The sequence below is a fragment of the Mandrillus leucophaeus genome, unplaced genomic scaffold (assembly GCF_000951045.1).
Source record: "Mandrillus leucophaeus isolate KB7577 unplaced genomic scaffold, Mleu.le_1.0 Scaffold427, whole genome shotgun sequence".
NCBI classification, from domain to species: domain Eukaryota; kingdom Metazoa; phylum Chordata; class Mammalia; order Primates; family Cercopithecidae; genus Mandrillus; species Mandrillus leucophaeus.
The window spans coordinates 461,526-478,136 of NW_012104554.1; the positions used below are offsets into that span (position 1 = coordinate 461,526).

The 16,611-nt window shown below is 44.1% G+C and overlaps 1 protein-coding gene across 1 annotated transcript in view; it reads right to left on the reverse strand.

The window, feature by feature from the left end:
* The window catches only part of PLXNC1 (plexin C1), a 160,130-nt gene extending 144,848 nt beyond the window's left edge, over positions 1-15,282 (reverse strand). The window contains exons 1-2 of the mRNA XM_011993157.1: positions 15,179-15,282; positions 4,162-4,302 (exon numbers count right to left, since the gene is read on the reverse strand). Of these exons, the coding sequence (XP_011848547.1) occupies positions 4,162-4,212 (51 nt within the window). The 5' untranslated portion in view covers positions 4,213-4,302; positions 15,179-15,282. The remainder of the gene's footprint in view (positions 1-4,161; positions 4,303-15,178) is intronic.
* Between the last annotated feature and the right edge of the window lie 1,329 nt (positions 15,283-16,611).

Below are 16,611 nucleotides of genomic sequence, written 5' to 3' on the forward strand. Positions count from 1 at the left end.
CATTGCTTTCTTATCTTTTATGCTTACAAGAAAGGTTAATGGGCATGCATAAAGTTACAAATTTCAAATTTCATGCATATTCCGTTATTACTTATTTTACCACCTGGAAAAGCTCAAAATACACAATTCTGCCCTTGAAATAAGGACAATTTTCTAGAGGCAACAGAGTCAGCTCAAAGGAATCCAAACCACGTGATAGGCTGTACTATCATCTGGAGAAAGGCTTGGTGTGTGTTTACCAAAATGCGTACATTGTGCAACACGTGAAATGTGAATTCCGCAAAGCTGAGTTCAGTGTGACCATACTTTTCAGCTGATCTCAGTGGAGATGCTGACGACTGAAAAAAATCCAGCATGCAATCATGTTCCGAAAGGAAGCAGGATGGGGAAATAACGGCGGGGGGTGACAAGACATAACTCACTTCACCACCATGGGACTGTACACTGATCAAATAAAAGAGCAGATTAGATGCTCTCAAAGGACCCTTTGAGTTCTAAATTCCTTCTATTTCCCCAAAATCTTATAAAGGGACTTAGGTCTAAAGGCAAGAGAAGGAGGACAGTAAAAGTACTGGCATACTGTAACCTTTAGTTTCTTCACAGATCATCAGTGAAATCTTACCTTTGGAGGTAATGCCATCTTCCTTGGAAAATGTGTGTCTTTAAAGATACTTTTAAAGTGATCCGGTATCTTAGCTTAAGTTCAAAATAATGTACCCAAATAATAGAATATGATATAGTTACTTAAAAATACTATTTACAAAAGGTTTACAATAACATTTTAATATAAGCATTTTCCCCCACTAACTGAAGAAAAGGATGCAAAAATGGGATGCAAAATTCGACCTCAACTACATAAATAGAGAATCCAAAATGCTGACAGTAGTCGCTTCTGCACAACACAATTAGGAGTAATTTTTTATTTGCTGTCCTCTCACCCCCTACGACTCTGAAACTTTTTACATGGGCATATATTACCTTTACAATAAGGAAAAATTATCTAAATAACATGAAGCTTAAAATTACACCAAATTATATTACAACTCATAGGATTTGCAGAGACTTAAGAAGCCAGGTTTTTAGGGGTGGTGGTAAAAAACAGCAATTGGGCTCCAATTGCTGTTTCCTGACTCTCGTTCAACAAGGTATATACAACAGTGCCTGGCTCATGTCAAAATGCCGTCAACTCACGATCACTCAGAAACTGAAGTCAGGCTGTGGCTGATTCGAGCCCTCTTTCTACTCCTCCTCCTACTGTCTGCGTTGGGTTGAGTTTTGTTGTTTGCCGCTCATTAGTTCCCCCACGCTGTGGCTTAAGGAGCCAAGCTTGTGTCTATCAGTGTTCGTCCTTTCTAACAGTTCTGGTGACAAGCCTTGGCAAGGCAGACGCTCAAAGCTTCTGAATAAAGGGATTTGGGGATTATCAGTAGCTTCCAAATTATCCGCACGATCCCGGGTCTTCAGGATTCTGGGTAAATTCAGGGGCTACATCCAAGAATCTGTACACAGGATATAGAAGAGAGGCTTGGGCGTTACTGAGCTGCCCTAGGGAGCCTGGCGGGCCAAGTCCGCTCAAGTTCATCCCTCACACTCTTCTCCTGAGTGAGAGAACTGTCTTACTGGGGGCTTTGGGTGGGTGTTAATTCCCAAGAAGTTACCACGCCAGTGAGGTGTTCCCTCAGTCAGATGGTCCGCCTTCTTCTCAGGCTGGGGCTCTTTCCTGAGCCTCTAGGAAACCTGACTCACTCCAGGAGCATATGTCCCCTGCCAGGGCATGGACCCCTATCCGCATGTCTCCCACGTGTCCCCCAGAATCCTCAGAGAGTAGTCCCCATGTCTGCAGCAGAGGTCACAAAGTCAGTGTAGCATACTCCTATCTTAGTGCAGTCTCTGAGGTCATTCCAGGTTCAAATCACTGCTCTGCCCCTGTGTGACCTTGAGCAACATCATCCCATTTCTCTGGGCCTTGATTCCCTCATCTGTAAAATGGGAATAGTGGGCCTGCCCCGTTGTGTCATGGAGAGAACTGAATTCATTAGAAGATATAGAGTCCCTTGGCATCTAGGAAGCACTGTGTAAACATTAGCAGTCACAAAACAAACAACAAAAAGTTGCCTTTGTTATTCAAACCCTAAAAAAACAACGAGGCCACACAGGTAGCTTCTGAATGGGTACCCCATACAGACCCTGAGGAGAGCGAGACTTCGGTCGTGGCCTCCTCAGCAGCATGAAGTTGCAGCTTGGTCTCACTCCGTCATTGCCACATCTATAGAAGCTAGCCAGCTGCATGCAGGCTGCTGGGTGAACACACAGGACAGGCAACACCAGGCCGTCCCATGGGGAACTATTTATAGACGAGTGTTCCTTCACCTCCAATTCACCATGTAGCAGTTGGGTTGGCTCGGCTTTGGGGAAACAGTGTTCTTGTCAAAACATCCGTCAAAAACATCCCAAATCTGAAGAGATAATTGGTGAGGAGACCCAGAAAGGCTTGATGGAAACTCCTGCCAGGCAAATGGGTCCAATAAGCCTGACCACGTTGGTGGAGCTACAGATGTCACCAAGTGACTTGTGTAGAATGATGGATGGGTATTTACCCTTCCCCAGGAAATAAAGCTAACACAACAGGAAAGATGATCAATGTATATTTTAAAAGAATGTGTATACAAACAAACTCCCTCCCATATGTTACTGGGTTTCCTCCAAAGAAAACAGATTAAATCAAATGCCTACCAGGCACTCAGCACTGTATTAGGCGGTGGGAATTCATGGCCCCCTTCTCACGAGGCTTAAAATCAAGTTGGGAAGGCAAGACAAACGCCAGTGAAAAGGTGAGGTCTCCAGGCAAGACATTTGGAATGAGCCACAAGAATGACATAGATCATGAGTATTTCAGGAAACGAGAGGGGAGCAAGGTCACTCCAGGCTTAGATGTCATCAAAGAGGAGGTGGAGTTTGAGCTGAGCCAGAGTATAGATACATAAGGTGCCGTAAATAAGAGAAAAAACAAAAAAGCATTTCAGGCTGGAAGTACAGTGTGAGCAAAAGTGTGGAAACAGGATCATATTTGGAAATAGGATCAAACAGGAGCAAATAAATAGGTTTGACTTGGGGATAGGGGTGCTGGGGAATACGTGTGCAGAAGACATAATTAGAGACTATCAGAAGAGGAAAGGGTTTTTCTGGGTTGTCTAGTAGAACTGTATTTTACTGGTAAAGAAATGGAGGCTCAGAGAGGTTAAGCAACTCACCTAAAGTCACACAGTGAGTTATCTGTGGGAGATCAGTTGAGGGAAACAGATCTACCATTATTCAATTAAGAATCTGATCTGAGTGTAAATGGATGGCTGCAGAGAGGCCAAGGAATCTCAGTCTTTAGTCATAGAAATGGTGCAGTTCCCAACCATGAATGTTGTTGGAGAACACAGAGGGTTTTCAATAAATGTTTGCTGATGACATTGATAAGATGACTGCTAGATAACTTCAGACAAGTCATTTGGTATCTCTGCTTTTATTTTCTCCTCCTCCCCTCTTCCCCTCTCATCAGTGAATAAAAACCTGCACTTGACCAGGGTATATCCATACAGTGGGGAAAAAATAGTCCTCTGAGATAAAAGTCAAGAGAAGTCTCAAAGGATTTTAGATCTCTAACCTCTCTGTGGTGTATGTGGGTACAAAGGGCAGAAAACAAACCCCCTCTGTGGGTGGTAAGTGGGCTGGAGGGAAGGAACACCTGTTTTTTCTTCTTTTCAAGCCCTATAATCTCTCATCTCTTTCAAGTTGTGAGAAATCAAGTGCTTTGTACATTTCCATGATAAAGGAGCTAGAACTAAAAGGTTACATGTCTTGGGAAGGTGAGTCAGGGTTGGGGTAGGGACCAGACCTCCATTTACCTCACCCAGGTGGCTTATGAGTAAGGAAGGAAAAATATCTTGGCACACTCCTGGGCAGCAAGGTAGCTGATACTTCATTACATGGCTATGGGGGTTCTTACATACAGAATTCCAGATTTTCTTCCAGGCCATTTCTGGGGGTCTTTAAGGAGTTCACGAAGTTCTTGGTTTGGTCTCATGTATAACCGAGAAGCATTAAAAAAATTTTTTTTAAAGCACAAAATATCACTATTAAAATAGACATTTGAAGAAGGCACAGAAAACCAACCTTAAGTAACTGGCCATCTCCAGTCCCCAAGAATAAAACAGTCCTGTTCATTACCACGGTGCCATAAACGGATGTCAGGTCGGAATGGATCAAGGTAGATGATGCGATTGGTTGGACTCTTTCAGGTTGATCCCCTTCTTTCTGAACATGCACACAAACGCACAAAAAAATAATAATAATTTTTAACAATGATACTTCTCATTATACTGATAAAATGTCACTCATGTCCTCCTAGGCAGGATCCCACTTCTGGGCCCCACATGTATTTTCTTAGACAAGATTCCCCAGGAGCAACCTTGCATTACCTTGCAAAATCACCATACCTGCCCAACCAAAGAAAGCCCCTGTTTACTATGTATGAACAGGTATTGAATGCCAAAGCAAGCTGGCCATCTATTGAACACCCCCCAGCTGATATATGAAGCTGAATTCCACTTTAGTGCCAAGAGACAGCCCACCGCTGAATTGGGAGGCAGACTATCTCACACTTGGCTGTTTTCAAAATCCTGCCGCCAATTCATTTTAGCTAGGCGTTGGTTTCTGTGAGGTTAAACACAAACATTTCCCAAGATGTGACACGGACGATCCTATTGGGTGTGACGGCAGAAAGGAGTGATCCTAGATTTACCAAAAGGGACCACAGGAAGCCTGAAGACAGGGTAGCTAATTCGGGGGGTGAAAAGGCAGATACAGTCGCGGATGATAGACAGGATGGAGCCACAGAGCTAAGGAGGAACCAAGTCGAAGGGCTGGCCCTGGTGCTATGCTTTTAAAGGGAAAAACAAAAAGTCTAACTCCCAAGCTGAAGGCATTTAAATTGTCTGAGGCTCTGAGCACATGTAATCACACGCTTGCTCCTGATCATTAAATAAAGCCCCTCTTTAAACCCAGAGCAGACAGAGTGTTGACCAAAATGTCTTTTTCTTTTTTGTGCTTTATGCTGCGTCCTGCCTTCAACGACAGGAAACTGAGTTTGTTACACAAATCTCTGGAAGATATGGAGCTAGGAAGAGCCGTTGCCGTCTGCAGCTACTGAACACAGTGTGATAGCACACTTTATCTGCCAGAGCTCAGTTCCCAACCGTACTAAGGTTTTTAAAGGCACACTGAAGTTGCAGCCAGCAAACTTCAGTAAGCAACACAGCAACTCCTAAAATCGCCCTATCTGGGGAGGGGGAGGCAGCCACACAGAGGCTAAGACTTATTAACTTCATTATATTATTGCCAACAGTGTTTATGTCTTTCAATTTATGTCTTATTAAATATTCATTATTTTTAAACCCACCAAGTTTCATTAACATCTAAACTAAATGGATTATGGGCTAAATTGATTTCTGAAGCCTTTAAAGTGCCATCTATATTTCTTTGTTGCAGTTGCGCTGCAAGGAATAGATAAGCTAGCCAGGATTTGTCCAATGCCCTGATCACTTTTCAAGGAAAAGATGTCATAACCTAAGAGAAGGCGACGTTTTTGCATAAAATATTCTATAGTGAACTCGGTTTAAGAAGATTTGGGGAAAGCTCATTAGAGTTTTTTTTTTTCTTCTTGTTGAAAGATACTTTTCATGCAATATGGGAAGATGAGGAGCTGTCCTGTGAAAATTGAAGTTAAGGAAAAAAAATTCTCTGTGGGTCTAAGGATTGGAACAATAGATCACTGTTTAGACAAGGAAGCCTCCTGACCATGAGCAGAAAAAGAAAAGTCGGATGACCTTTAGGATTAAAAAAATAAGTAAAACCATGCCACACATCTTGCTTTAAAATAAATCCAGAATTGTCCAAATGTAAGACCAGCTGACCGTGCTTGTTATTTTTATTAAATATCTGAGCACTGCAGAGAGGCTAACGCGGAGAACAGGGCATCATCTCCGCCTGGGTATCCAGAATGTTCTAATACCACTATCTCTGGCTAGAAGACTCCACTCCCTTCATCTCACAACAGAGAAAAAGTAATGGATGTGGTCTGCAGATTATCCACAAGGACCAGATGGGACAGTGTACATCTAGGTCTGGTATACAGTAGGTGCTTAATACTGTACCTGTTCTAATTCACCAAGAACCATGGGTAGTCTCTCCTGAGGTAGGATGAGAGATCCTGTTTGTGAAAGACTGGCTCCAAGAAAACAGAGGCAGCTCAAAAGCTGAAAGGGAACAAGGAGAAATCCATCCCAAATTACCATCTAACCTTTCCGGGTGTCCTTCTCTGATTTCCGGCTGCCCTCAACAATTGTAGTTTTTTCAAAGTAAGTCCGGGATCAATAGTATAGGTAACTGAGGCAAGAGGATCGCTTGAGGCCAAGAGTGGAGACCGGCCTGGGCAATGTAGCAAGACCCCCATCTCTACAGAAATAAAAAATTAGCCAGGTGTGTGGCACACACTTGTTGTCCCACCTATTTAGGAGGCTGAGGCAGGTGGATCGCTTGAGTCCAGGAGCTCCGGGTTACAGTGAGCTATGACTGAACCACTGCACTCCAGCCTGGACAACAAAGTGAGACCCTACCTTAAAAAAAAAGTAATAGGTAAGTGGTGCAGCCATTAAATCAACATTCTCAAACTTGAGAGAACACCTGGCACTCGCTGACATTTGAGCTTGGTTCTCAATCACTGTGTGACCCGGGCACTTAATTTAACCCTGGTAGGGGTTAGCTTTCTAAACGATCTAATAAGGCTGATGTGTCTGATTGGCAGGGCGGTTACGAAAAAGATATGATAATAGTAATAATAATAATAATACCAGCTAACATGTATTAATTCTTACTGTGTGCTACTTGAAGTATTTTACCATCTTACCTAATGAAGGCAGTATAGCATAGAGAGCCAGCCAGACCACCTAAGTTTGACTCCTGGCTCTGTCACTTTCTAGCTAACTAATTTTGTACATGTGATTTAATCTCTCTGTGACTCAGTTTCCTCCTCTATATGGTAGAAATGATAAGAGCACAGACTTTTTATGCCACAGACTTTTTATGAGGACTGGATGAGTTTGTGCGTAAGCCTCAGTAAAGCTTAGAACAGTGTTTGGCACACAGCAACACAAAACCCATGCTTACTATCATTACTTCATTTAAAAACACAAGTTACTGCCACACCCATGGCAGTTATTTCCTCTTTGCCAGGAAGAACCCTAATTTTGTTCAGATAGCAATGAACCCAAGCCTGGTGGAAGCTATCACTGGGCCAAGCCAAATGGCAACTCCATTCACTATCGCCAGACACTGACTTTCCTAACCATGAGAGCTGAGGGTGGCCATGCAGCCCAGTCCTGGGCAGGGAAATGTAAGAAGTCCACTGGAAGGATTCCTGGGAATAAGTTTCCTCCTTGATAACAGAGGGCTCTTGAGGAGAACCCGTTTGCCCTCTTCCCTCACTTCCTTTGGAATACAGTTGTGTTATCTCATCATGTGTAGACTGGTGGCAACCATTCTGTTTCCATGAGATTCAAGATGAAGGACAGAAAGCAACATGCTAAGATTGGTGCAGGGAAAAGAAAAGAGATTCTACGTTCCTGGAGACACCACTGAGCCGCAGACCTCCAACTTTTAAACACTTTACTAAGTTAACAATAGTTGCCATGGTTTAAGCCACTGTCGGTTGGGTTTTCTGCTACTTGGAACCAAAAGCAAGTCACTGTTTAAGAAATGACAATTACAACTTGTTGGAGCGGACACTAAACTGCAGTTCTTCCTCAGCTGCAGGGACCATGACGTGGACAAGTGCTTGTTCCTCTCACCAGCCTGGAGGACCCTGGCCACAGTCAGGATTTTGTAGCCAATTACAACAGCGAGCCTGGAAGAAAATAGGAGAGGAGGCTTGGACCTCATGAAAACTCTAGGGGCTGCTCTGGCTGAATGGAAATGGATTCTTTTGTGCTGGAAACACACAGAAATGGACAGGTCCCTGTGAATGGGAAAAGGAACCCTTTGAATGGCTTTCTTATGCTTATTGCGGCAAATGAAAACAAAAGAAAGACAGGCTCCAGAGAAACGTCCTCACAAAAGTGAGGTTAATACCCAGGGAGCCAGGAAGAAGAAGGGGGGAACAGCGCAGTCAGCCCCCTGTGTCCAGAGATTATTCTTTCTCTCTTTTTTTCCGGCCTATTTTCTATCTTGCCCTTCTCTCCCCTTAGGGCATAATCGCTAATGTTGCTCTCAGCCTATTCTGTCTAGTTTATTATGTGTAATTTATTTCTGAATCCCAGCCTCTGCTTGTTCGTCTGTGTGTAACAAGGTTAATGCCTTGTAATGATGCTTTTGCCAGTTCTGCCTTTCATGACAAAATCCAATCTTGATTTCGCTCTAAACCTTGTCTCCCCTTTGGGCTTTCTTGGTTCCCTCAGAGTTGTCACTCTGCTTCTCCTTCCTGCCATGTCTAAGCATAACGTCACGCCTACACGTTTGCCGGCTCTAAGACGGAAACTTTTCTCAGTTGGAGGAGAAAGCTACCTTGGCTCAAATGATGTTTGGGCTGAAAGAGAGAAAGAGCTTTGGGCCTGATATAGCAAACTGGGACCAAAGCTCCTGAGGTGTGTGTGTGTTTGTGTGTGTACGTGCGTGTGTGTGTGTGTGTGTGCAGGGAGTCATGGGCATAATACCAGGAAAACAATTAGGCTTCTTTGCAGCTGCTTCATATGATTTCTCATGGACAATAAGCACTCCCCCATTGTGCCCTGCACAACTCCACGGGGTGCCAGTCATGCATTCCAGGTTGTGAAAGGCACCCTCTAGAGCTGAGCCACAGCTTGGCCCTGCCTCTACCATGTGAAAGATGGCCCGGCTCATCGAGGTTCAGGCAGGGTGCTCTAGCTTTTGCGGCATCATTGGGAGGGAATGGGCACAAAACTGGGGCCTCTAGCGCTGGGCACCCAGCAAGACTCAAGTGTTTTACCTCCAAGGTGCTAAAAAGGATTCCTGTACGTTGATTTTACCTTACCAGGTGGGAGGAAATACCAACTGGGTACCGATCAATTTCTTGTACACGATAAAATGCCTTTCTTGGGCAGTTAATTTTATATTCTGTTCCATTTGGGATCCATTTGTTTTGAAGCAGTTTCATCATTTTCTGTTACTCCCCAAGGGGCCCACTTGCCATTAGGAAACCTCTGAAGGAGCCCTGCACCCAAGTTCTGGCCCCTGCTCTGTGCCTTATAGACTGCTTGATTCCAGCAAGTTAAGTCTCCTGAACCTCAGTGACTGTATCTGTAAAATGGACCCAATAATACCACATGCCCTGCCTCTCAGTGTTGTTGTGAGGTCCAGATGAAATCATGTGTTTGAAAATAATTAGATTATTTTTATCCAGCTAGGGAGATGGAAAGGACAACTATTTGCCCAAGTCGGACAGTGATTTTATTAGCCAGGAAGGCTCGGGTTGCTTTTCTCCATTCTAGTATATACAGTGTTGACCGGGATCTGACTAAGTTATGGCAGCTCTCTCATTGTCTGAAGGAAGAATTTACACTGGGGACTCAAATGATCAAAAGGAGAGGTTTAAAGTGTGCTTAGGGACACAGCTGGGCAGCCTCTAGACCAGGCAAGCATGGTTGGTGTGCAGCACAGCCATGGGAAGCATGCAAGGCGGTGAAGCTTGTATTTCACCACCTTCTACCCTATCCCCTCCCTCCACGGGCCCCAGTGTCCCCAGCCACCCAAGCTGACCCACCACCAAAGTCCCACTCTCCAAGATTCATCCTTCCTTCTTCCTGCTTTATGTCCCTTCCCCACCACCACCAAACCTCCTTCTCCTCCCTATGGCTAATTTCAGTTAATTACTTATAAAAAGATGACCTGATTCAAATAATTCACAAAAAAATATGAATGGCAGTGAGTGTGAAAACTGCATTTTCCTAGATTCTTTTTTTTTCTTTTTTTTTTTTTTAAAAAAAGACAGTCTCACTGTGTTGCCCAGGCTGGAGTGCAGTGGCACGATCTCGGCTCACTGCAACCTCCAACTCCCAGGTTCAAGCAATTCTCCTGTCTCAGCCTCCCAAGTAGCTACAGTCAGGCGCCACCACGCCTGGCTAATTTTTGTATTTTTAGTAGAGACAGGGTTTCACTATGTTGGCCACGCTGGTCTTGAACTCCTGACTTCATGATCCATCCACCGTGGCTTCCCAAAGTGTGGGCATTACAGGCATGAGCTACTGCTCCTGCCCTAGTTTCTTAGAATTGAAAAAGACTCAGTCCACCAATGCTTTTCCAGGAGGAAATGACTGGCATTCTACATGGGATGGCTCCTCATTATGGGAGCTGTCCTGTGTGATGTGGGACTTTTAGCATTCCTGAGTCCTGTCCACAAAGTAGTGCCCTCCATTATGTTGACTACTGTGAAAGTCCCCTCCCCAATATTTCTGAACATCCCGTAAATAAATGTCATCATCCCCCGTTAAGAACCACTGAAATCTGTGACATGGTTTCAGAGTTGCTGACAAATGGTTATCTAGACTTTTCTTCCCTCTGGCCCTGCTCCCCATCATGGTCAACCACACCACTAATCACCCTCAACTCTTCTCTTTCTGTCACTCCCCACATCCAATACATTAAAAATCTCAGTTGAAGTTCTCCATCTCTACAGGCTGTATTCAGCCCAAGCGTCCATTCATTCCCCTCCCTATCTAGTGCAAGATTATCTTGGTGTCTCCCTTTTAACTTTCAATGTATTCTCTGTCCAGTAGCCAAAGTGATCTTTTAAAATATGAAACAGGTCCTGTTACTCCCTGGACTAAAATTCTCCAATGGCTTCCCATCATGATGCTGAGAACTGAATCCATATGCCTCCCCAGGCTCTCCCTGGGCTGGTTCCTAATGATGTCTTCACACCCATTCCTTGCCATTATTCTCCTGCACTCTGCTTCTGCTCCCCAAGTCCAGCTGATTTCTTTCAGACTCTTGGACACAAGAGTCTGCCTCGGGGCCTTTGCACTTGCTACTTCTTCTAGCCCCACCCCCCTTCACTCCCTTGTAGGCTGGCTCTTTTCAATCTGTCAGGTTTCAAGTTGAATGTCACCTACTCACGGACACACAACCATAGCTCTTCCCGTTCCTACCTCAGTTTTTCTTCTGAATCATAGCACTCCATTTATTTCCTTCAAAATACTTATTAATAACTCTTGTTTTTAAAAACTTACTCACTGTCTCCCAGTAGACTCCATCTTTATAAGATCGACTATCTCCAATAGTATTGTATTCTACACTTTGAATGCAGCATCCACTTCAGCATCTGACATGGAGTAGGTTGTCAATAAATGCTTATCGAAGGGATAAAGAAATACAGGGTCAATGTTTGAATACTTTCAGTCAATATCTCATCAGGCCACTATGATACATTGATAAGCAGGCCTAATCATTACTGAGTTCTTTAATTGAGCCAAAACTTGTCCCTTGTAAATACTGGGCCTTGGTTCTGCGTGGGGGAGCAATAGAAAACCACCCCAGACCTCCCATTACCATGTAAATTGGCCTTCTCTGAATTTCACATCCATAGCTCATTGACAACTTGTAAGAGACAGTTTCTGGGTCTCTCGCCATCTCAGTACATGAAGAGTCAACAGATTCAGTGTACTGAAAATGTGCCTCTAAGAAGTAAACAGAGTACTTTAGGTGTGCTCTGACCAAAGCAAATAATAATAGGATTGTCCTTTCCCATGATACAAATAGCATATTTTGAAGAACACGCCCTATCATTGTGTTCCTTCAAATAAAAGTAGCTGATGGTAGCATGGAAGAGTAGAAAGAACAAGTGATTTAGAGTAAAAAATACGTGGTTTCAAGTTCAAGCTCTATTACTTACGAGCTGTAAGTGTTTAGACAGTCATTTATCCTTTCTGAGTTTTCTCTACCCACCCAGTCACTCATCCACCCACCCATCCACTCATCCACCTATTATTTATGGAGCACTTGCTGTTGACCAAGTACTTGATCTGTAAAATACAGATGGGAACAAACTCCCTATTGTCAAAATAAACCAATCAATGAGTTTTGAAATAAAATGCAACACTTTGCATTTCATGTCATTGGTTTCTGAAACACTTGATAATCGAAATGAATGGTTAGAGTGGGGCTCCACTGATATCCAAAGTTCATGAACAGAATTCAGGGAATCCATGAAACTGGATGAAAAAAAAATCTTTATTCTAGGGAGCTCTAACTGGAACTTAGCATTTCCTTTAATCATGGATTCAGGCCACAGCAGTATTTACTGAACCTGTGACTTTGTCACCAAAATAAATCAGCTATTTTCATATTATTTGATAGTTGTTGCAGATATCTCAAAGTATCATTTATGCTCATCTCTCCTTTGAAATTATGGTAGTTACTGCCTCTAGATCTTGCTATTGAATGTGTTAAGATATATTACTACACCTGAAATTGAAAAAACATTTTGATAGATCGATATATTAATATATTGCATCTATTTTGCAATCCAATGTTTTTATTTTACGCATTAAAAAACATTATTCTGTCAAGGGGTCTACAGGCTGCATTAGAGGTCTACAACACAAGAGCTTGCAGGGTTAGGAAGAAAGATATTGCTAAGTGAGGGGGCTGACACTAGGTGACACCTACAGCCCCCAGCTGCTCTAGGCTATTTCCTCCTCTATTGCCTCAGAGAAGCAAGGCTTTGCGCTTGGAATATAATTTTTAAAAGGGGTCAATGATGGAGAAAGGAGCCTCAGGAGAAGACCAAGGGGTGATGATCAGGAACAGCTGGTGTGTTAGGTAACACACTTCCTCAATCAGGTTGCGGGGAGATAGGGGATGACGAGGAATCCTGGCTCATTGGGAAGGGAGTCAAAAGGAAATACCCTTCCCTGTCGCTGCCCAGCTTTTACTCTTCCTCCGAACAGAGCCCCAGTGTCAACTCCTCTTGGACACACTCATCTCACCATGCTATAATCACTATCTTCTTCACCAGATGAAGAGTACCTTCTTTCCAGTTCCAGAAACACTTACTGAGGGCTCACTCACCATGTGTTAGCCAGCCTGATAGATGCCTAGGAAAGAAAGATGAGCCAGACCTGGCCACTCCCCTCAGTGCATGTATAGCACAAACAGGGATGTGTGGGGCCAGACACAGGGCCTGGCACACTGTAAGGTGTATGGAGCGGATCCCTGACTCCTAACTTCATTGCCAACTCCCTACTTAGAAACTCTTCCTAGATGTCCCAAGGCATCTAAAAACCAACAAAAATTACACTTGTCCTCTAATTGGTCCTCCACGTCTTAAAAACCTATTTCACTTCATCCCTCCTCTCCATCCCCACTGCTCCAACCTCAGTTCAGCTCTTCAACGTCCCTCAGTTGAATGATTGCAATAAACAAAATCCATCTGTTTCTCTCCATGTTTGTCACCACTGCTCGTGGCCAAGGTGACATTATTTCTTGCCTGGACTACTGCAAGAGCCTCCTGCAGGTTTTCCTTCTTCCACTGTGGCCAATCTCTCATCCATTCCCCACAGGGCAGCTGTTATTTAGGAATTCAAATCCAATCATTTCACTTCCCTTCAAAGGCTCTCCTGTGCTCGGAGAAGAAAATCTAATCTCCTTCCCATTGCCAAGGAGGCCTGTAGGCTAGGCCTGCTGCTTCCTTCTCCAGCCTCCTCCCCTCATACTCTCCCCTCTACCTCCCTAGCCTCAACCACACTAGCATTTTGCTCTCCACAATCACCAAGACCAGGTTATTCCATCTTTGAGTCCTTGCACGTGCCCTCCAGTCTGCCAGCAGTGCTCCTCCCAGTTCTGCACGGGAAACCCGTAACTGGCCTTTATTATCTTCCTGGTGTCAATTCGGCCTCCTTAAAGAGAACTTACCCCAACACCTGCACCCCCAAATGCCTCTGCTACATCACCTGCTTAGTGAAGTGCCTCCGTTTCTTTATCTTTAAAATGGAAGTAATAATATAGCCCATTTTGTAAAGTTACAGTGAGGATTAAATGAGTTAATATTGGTAAAGTGCTTAGAATAATGACATACAGTAGGTGCGCTGTAAATTTTAGCTATCATCTTAATGTAAAAGTAACTATTAATTTGCTAAATGTTTATTGTCTGCCCTATTTACCACTGATATGAATATCTCCACACACTGCTTGGCACATAATAGGAGCTCAAGAAAGTATTTGAACAAATGATAGTCTTTCCAATAAGGTGCTTTGCCTCCAACCTTACGGCAGCCACTTTATCTTCTGAGTAATCTTTCTAGAACACATTCAGATTGTGTCGTTTATAATCCCGCTGTTATACTCCATCAGCCTTAGCCATGGTTTTCACACTCTGCTCAGCAGAGTTCTAGAAATTCCTTGGAGATGCCTCAGGGACAGGCCTGGATGGGGTGGGGCAAGTTGTAGGGCTCCGGAAACTCCCAACCCCTGCTTCCCCACCGCCACCCCCTGATGCCACCGTGTTCCCAGCACTTGGTAATTGGTCTTACAAAGAGAACCAAGTCAATGATAATTTTTCTCAAGCAACAGGGTCGTGCTATGTTGTTCAGGCTGGATTTGAACTCCTGGGTTCAAGCGATCTTCCTGTCCCAGCCTCCCAAGTAGCTAGACTACAGATATGTGCCTCTACCCCTGGCTAAGATTTTTATTTTTATTTTTGTAGAGATGGGGTCTTGCTACATTGCCCAGGTTAGTCTCAAAACTCCTGGGCTCAAGTGATCTACCCACCTTGGCCATCCAAGTTGCTGGGATTACAGGCATGTGCCAACTGTTCCCTGCCTAATGATAATTTTCTAATCTTTTTCTCATATGGAGCTTCCGATGGATAATTTACTTCAAAGGCAAGGTTTGGAAAGTCTAGAGGACCAACCATCAGGATAAAATCCAACCACCTTTGCCCATCTCATTAAGCCCTTCACCATCTGGACCTGCACACTCGTTTCTGGACATTTCACAGCCAGGGTGAGCTTCTTTTGGTTCCCAGGCTTACTCAACTTCCTGCTTGTGCACAAGCTGTACCTTCCCTCTAGAACTCCCTTCTCCGCCTTCTCCACTCAGCTTCAAGACATAGCTCAAGCATTACCTCTCTAAAGCCTCCCGGATCCTCCCAGGCTGAGTGTAATGCCTCTTTTTGGGACTTCCACTGCAGCTTTTGGTCACCTCTCTCTTGCCATGAGTATCGGACTGTATGGGAAAGGTTTGTTTTACTCTCATTCTTTCTATAATAGCAGGAGTCAACAAACCACCACCTGTGGGCCAAATCTGGCTTACTGCCTGTTTTTCAAATGGCCCATGAGCTAAGAATAGCTTTTGCATTTTAAAATGGTTGAAAAGAATCAAAAAAAGAATAATTCATGACAAGTGAAAATTACAGGGAATTCACATTTTGGTGTCCATAACGTTTTAATGGAACACAGCCCTGCCTGCTCATTTACGTATTGTTCATGGCTGTGTTCACACTACAGCAGCGGAATTGAGCAGTTGCGGAGACTGTACATAGCCTGCAAAGCTGAAAACATTCATGATCGGGCCCTTTACAGAGTTAGCTGACCCCTGCATAACAGCATTGACCAGGGTGGTGGGATGGAAACGCCACCAAATCCCCCTAGTAACTTCTCTAAGGAAAGCCCTATGTGTAGCTATTGAACAGACAATCCAACCAACATGAAAATCAACCACTGAAACTGAAAAATGAATGTCACAGTTCTATTTGTTTTTGTGATCACATAAAAATTAGCATTTCATCAAGACAGAAAATTAAAACTAAGAAAAATGATAAGCACATTTCATAAAAAACATAATAAGAAACCACTGCCATGGGGCCACTTTGATAAACAGGTTAGACCCATGCTGGCCACACACTGTTCCCAGGTCGACTTTGGGGTTTCCCGGTCTTCATCATCTGTGTGCCAACGCATGTTTAGGGAAGGGAGTGGTCATCCAAAAACTTTAAGGGAGACAGATTTGACACTATCGTATGCTACTGTAGTCAAGGTGTTGGTCTTGGTGTGGCTCTTCTGCCATCCTGTTCTAAGGGAATCCACCTGCAGCGCCTGCTGGGGACAACTGCATGTTTGATCCTCTTCTAATTGGACCAGGGGCCAGCACCTGCCCCAAGGGTGACAAATCCCTACACTGACCTCAGGCTCATCAGCTGGTGTGAAAGATGAACTGGACTCAACTCTAGCTCTCTCCTGGCAACTTGGACTACATAATACAGAAAGTCATTGCCAGTTAGTAGCCAAAGCAGAAGGTGACAGGCTGTTAAGATGTACAGTGGGAGGCAAGTGTGCTGGCTTACGCCTATACTCTTAGCACTTCGGAAGGACTACTTTAGCTCAGGAGATTGAGACCAGCATGGGCAACGCAGCAAGATCTCATCTTTACCAAAAATAAAAAAAATCAGCCTGGCATGGTGGTGTGTGCCTGCAATCCCAGTTACTTGGGAGGCTGAGGCAGGGAGGATCGCTTGAATCCAGGAGGCGGTAGTTGCAGTGAGCCGAGATTCTGCCACTG